The following is a 5,429-nucleotide window of genomic DNA, read 5'->3' on the forward strand; positions in this document are numbered from 1 at the left end:
TCTGGCTGTTGTCAGGTTACAACTGCACAACACTCATGGTAGATATTGGTCCGATCTGGATTGTCCTGTTTTCTTATGAGAAAATAATTATTTCCTGCTCATTTATTATGCTTTTATTGGAGCATCCGTTGAAGACGAGACGGTTTCCTGTATTCGTAGTTACTAAGCAGATTCTTCAGATTGGTCTGAGCTCAATGAATTGGTTTACTTTTAGCTTTTTACCAGCTTTTTTAACAAGCATTAATTCTGAAAGCTTAATTTCAACTTAAAAATAATGACTGGATTTATTTAATATCTAGCAAGCCCTAGACATTTAAGCCTCACTAGGTTACATGATAGTACATTTAGGAAGAGAGCATTTAAAAGTTGTAATTTTTTTATATTTTGTTTGCTAAAATATTAAGAAAAAGTTTATTTAAGGAATATTTGCAATATTCTTTCAAGATTTGGCAGTGTAAGAAGGTACATTTAAAGGGAGTTCATTTCCCTCCAAAAAATCTCATCTTCTTTCTACTCATAATTGTAAAAAGTACATCATGTTTTTCATAATAAGCCATTCTTCTGAAATATTATGTCTTGTTTTTGTTACGATACAAATGCAATTAAGGAAAACTACAACAGAATCAACACTGTTGTCATAACAGTTGAAGTTGAACTTGTAAAATGTGATAGTTAAGTGTTTCCTCACCACAAGTAGCACCAGCGGTAAACCAACCAAAGTCAATGATTTGGGTTCAAAATGATAGTTTGACATGACAGCAATGATTAAGAGCAGAAATGCCCATCAGTTTGATTTTCTTTCTCTCAGTTTTCATAAAGAATATTTTACAAACTTTACAGCGATCTTCAAATGTGACTCCTGTCACATAACAGTTTGATGGAAAAGGCGAGGTCCACTGTGTAAGCTAATAGTGTGATACTAGAAAACACTGTTTCCATGGTGACCAGATTTAGGTTTTCTTGTTTGGATTTCTCCTCTCTCAGCTGCAGTATCTTGGTGAAACAAATCACTGTGGCCAACATGTAGAGGAGCACACCGATCAAGCTGAAGGCAGCCAAAAATCTGTCAAATGGCAGTAGGCATTGTCCTGCAAAGTCACCCAGTATCACTACCAGGGTGATGAGAGATATGACGACGCAAATGCCATATGAGACGCAAGACACCCAGAGCTGCCAGTGACCTCCAGTCTCCAACTTGGAGATTAACACCATCAGAGGTATCATCTGTAGACCTCCCCACAGTTGGATTATCTTAAGAAAACCAGGGAAGCTGCTTATGTAGCCTCTTTGTTCGTGCGCTTGGGTGCGAAGAACACAACACTCAGAGGCGTAGACCAAGAAGGTGAGACCAGAGCAAACTGCAGCTGCTAAACCGTGCGTAGTTACAACATCATGATCCATGACCTTCCAGGGAAAAACCACGGAGGAGCTGAAGTTCATCAGCACCCCTAACAACGCAACCGTCATGGTCAGGTTCTTCCACGATATCGGGAGGAGGCTGTGGAACTGGATGATGGTGATAATGTGTATGAGGAGAGTAACCACAAAGAAGAAACACCAGGTAAACATACAGAAAATCTTGAAGGTGATGGAATCAGGTGAAGGGTTCAGGCCTTCACCTTTCATTGAGGCCACAAGACTAAAGGCGATGCAACTGGAGAAGACTTCCAATGTTCGCACCAGAAATAGTGGACTGGTGAAGTCTCGAGCCTCAAGAACAATCACAGGCATTGTCACTCCTTCGAATCTGTCGATCCAGTGTCCACATGCAAAAGATTATAATTTTGAAATTAATCCTTCAGTTTCACTTCCTGGAGATTCAGCCTTTGTGAGGCACAGTACAGGTCCAAGGTTTAATCCTTATAGCTTCAAGTTGTAATATCTCCCCAGAATCCAACAAAACATGAGAGTTAAGCCTGTCTGGCGGAGGTTATGAAGAAAGCCATCAAAACAAGGCTGAAAAACTCACAAAAGAATCATCAGAAGCTTAAAGTTTGTCTTCTTTATTTCTTGTCGTTGTGCTTCATCTTCTTACTGAAACAATCGAAAACAGTATTTCTTGGAATAAAGTTTTGAAACGATTGTGCCGTGAAAAATAAACCTCGCCTACTCACCTACTTCCTTTTTGAGGTTGCAGTCGTGCTCATTCTGTCTCACTAAATGTAGGTGCAAATGACCACAATATAAGACTAGAGCAAACAAAGCTATCTCCCTCCTCCTCCTTCCAATTCTCATGAAAAGCAGCTCCCTTTTCTCAGGCAGGAATAATAAATCAGACATCCAAATGATTGGCTGTGCAGCATATCATGCTGCACATGGGACATTTATTTTAGAAAAAGATCTGTTGGGTGCTGCGGATCATTTAAATGTTACTTCTTAGGATCAGTTTGTGGGAGTGTTCTTGCTTAACCCCCAGAGAGATGAAGCTGATTACCTACATCCTGTTTCTCTTTTCAAATTAACACGTGGAAAAGTGCATCTCTGAAATGGAAACAACAGTGGGTTCCAGCAGCAAACCCAACGCTTTGTATCTCCTACCTGAATGCAGACATGGGGATGCCTTTATTTTCTATGTCGTGATGATTTACTGTGAAATTCACTGAGGGATGAATTACCGGTAGAAGAAATGTAAGGAGGCATGACATTTTAACAACTTTTAGGGTAGTTTCCCCTACTTACCCCAAAAACAGCCCAGACCAACTAAGCCACTTAATATTTGAAGCTGAGATCTGCTACCAGAAGATCATTTAAGTCATGGATCTTAAGAATTAGGTTGTCAGTAAAACAGAATTGTTCAACATAAGTCAGAAATGTTGCCATCTAGTGTATTTAAAACAAAATATCAAATATATAATAAAATATAAATTGTAACTGAAATTTTTTTTTAAATTTTGTTTTCCCCTAGTAGCCAGATCTGTTGCATATAAAAGAGAACACAGTTAATCATTATTCATAACTCCATGGTCCAGCTCCTATGCTTTTGTGTTCGTTTTTGGAGTTCATCCTAAATATTCCATGGCTTTGCAGCTCCATGCAGAACAAGCTGTGATGCATTTTGTGTTAAGACATCTAAGCTGTCGTAGCTTATCTGTTGGATCAGACTACACAGGCCAGCCTTTGATGCTCCTGAACATCAATCAGACCTGGCCATTAATGATCTGTTAGTTTACCACCTTTCCTTCCCTTTACCATTTATAGATTCTAACCACCTCCAATTGGAAGTGCTACACTCAAATCCCCGTGTTTGTGCATTTCTCCTGCTTGATACAGAATCTTTCAAGCTATAAGCCATGCAGTTACAAAGACATAACCAATATTGTTACCTTTGCCCTATCATCAGTAATGCCCTATCAATGTATAAGATAATACATATGGCAATAATTGCAACTTGTATATTTTAGGGATTAAAGTGCTGTTATTTTTTTTTTTTTTTTAAACCGGAGTAGAACCAAAAACAGAAGTTCTTTGAGTTATAGCTTTCATAAATTACAATATTTATGTACCACAGCTTTCATCAACAATTTACCCTCCTGGATCAGCCATCCAGTGACAGCAGCATGATTTGCAACACTAAGGTAGGAAGGAAAACAAAACCACTGATCTTTTATTAGTTTGAATACTTTTTCGAGAGATTTTACACAGTTTAAGTTGGCATCTCCTTTAACAAATATTGATTCTAGCACTTTTGTCTGGTAATAGCTAATTTAATTCATGGTAATATATATATATATATATAGACTTTTATTTTGTACTTAATTGCCTGACTTCATTTTTTTTTTATTAAGTTTCCCAAGAAGTTGAAAATAATAGTGGCAATCCTTAATTTCAAACAACAAAGTCCATGCATATCAAACAAGTTGTAAAAGATGTTAGGGAAGCATGCCTTCTCTAAAACAAGAAAATAAATAAATAAAACTGTATTATCAGTGGTTTAAAAGTTTTCAAATTTTTCAAATTGCTTATAATAAATCTTTATGAAAACAAGATTATCTAAAGTATTTAAAATCAAATTGTGCAATCATGCTATGGGTTGACTAGCAGAGACATTTGTTAAATTTTCCTCCAAGAAGTATGCATTTGCAAACTTGCAGTAGTGAAAAAGTGCAGGGTTTCACTGCTGCACAGGAAATGCTCATCGCTTCACTTGTTTTGACTATCATTTCCACCCACCACCATCTGATACTGCTTAACTTACTCACCTGGGACTTAATCACATTGTATAAAATATCAAATGCATAATTAAGAAGTCAATCTTTTTTGATAGCTTTGGCTTATACAGAGACTTTCTAGTAGTTGACACATAAAAAGAAAAAAAGTGCAATATCCCTCAAATGCATATTTTTTATGTTCTTTTAAACATACATGGATTTTCCCAGTATGCAATGGTTTCCCGCTCAACAAAAAAAAAAGAAAGAATTAGGTTAACTGGGGATTTTTTATGTTTTATTTCTTGTTAACAGCGCCTCTTTCTGTGACAGAGGTGGTGACCTCTGCTGCGTTAACCCGCCTCTTTGCCGTTCAGAGCTGGAAGAAAGAGGAAGACAAACTATTAAAACACAGTTCTGGTGAGAAGACTGACTAATTCAAGTTACTTTTTTTAACGGGAAAAAATATGCAGCAAATATCTTCAGCGAATTTGAATAAGGGTTGAGGGCACCTGTTTATATTAATTTAAGATAATATTTAATATAAACAGTCATACAAACAAACACAACTAGGCTATAGAAACAATAGGCTTACACATAAGCCGAAGGTTTAGATTTAGATTTCAGCTTATTTTCATTCAAACTAGACGTTATTTTTCAATACCATCCTTTTTAAATAATTCATCCAGATGCTGTAGATTGTACAATGCATCTTGCATGACACTGTCAGTCAATGTCATTTGAGACTTCAGAGCACAAATTATGGCTTAAACAAATCTAAGTGAATCTTCACCTTGATAAAAGAGGGGCAAAGTTAAATAGATGCTATTTAATGCTAAAAGAATGGAGTAAAGTGAAAATCTTTTCCTAGAACAGTCATTATATAACTTTCAACTGGGGCTATGTATAAGTACATTTAACCACAGTCAAAAAGGAAGCTAAGAAACATGAGCTTATGTCTGGCTTGTTGCACACATAACCTATTTAAGGGGTTTTAAGCTTTCCGGTTTTAACTATTTGTAATTAGTGTCCAATTAGCAAAGCCAACTGAGAAAAATAGTTCATGGTCCTGAAAGGTGCATAACAGGGAACCAGAGGCCTATTTCAAAAAAGCTGAATGTGGAATCCAGGATAAGAGATAAAGCCCACCTTGATGTCCAATGATCAATGCATATATATCATATTTGTTGCATATATATTTAGATTTATTCCATATATATATATATATATATATATATATATATATATATATATATATATATATATATATATATATATATATAT

General features: G+C 36.1%; 1 protein-coding gene across 2 annotated transcripts; it reads right to left on the reverse strand.

Moving 5' to 3' along the window:
* On the reverse strand, positions 1-2,252 carry LOC107085488 (myeloid-associated differentiation marker-like). Of its 2 annotated transcripts, none has more exons than XM_015375816.1 (2): positions 2,115-2,252; positions 1-2,034 (listed from the first exon to the last, which is right to left on the reverse strand). In XM_015375816.1, the coding sequence occupies exon 2, from the start codon at positions 1,729-1,731 to the stop codon at positions 847-849; it is 885 nt and encodes a 294-aa protein (XP_015231302.1). In that variant the 5' UTR covers positions 1,732-2,034; positions 2,115-2,252; the 3' UTR covers positions 1-846. The 2 variants fall into 2 exon arrangements, with proteins under 2 accessions (XP_015231302.1, XP_015231304.1); XM_015375818.1 differs by having other exon boundaries at positions 2,119-2,152.
* Between the last annotated feature and the right edge of the window lie 3,177 nt (positions 2,253-5,429).

The sequence above is a fragment of the Cyprinodon variegatus genome, unplaced genomic scaffold, assembly GCF_000732505.1.
Source record: "Cyprinodon variegatus isolate N-32 unplaced genomic scaffold, C_variegatus-1.0 Scaffold126, whole genome shotgun sequence".
Classification (NCBI taxonomy): Eukaryota; Metazoa; Chordata; class Actinopteri; order Cyprinodontiformes; family Cyprinodontidae; genus Cyprinodon; species Cyprinodon variegatus.

What these genes read in the sequence shown, in the direction of transcription:
- LOC107085488 (XM_015375816.1), bottom strand. Translation starts at nt 1,731, where the DNA reads ATGCCTGTGATTGTTCTTGAGGCTCGAGACTTCACCAGTCCACTATTT.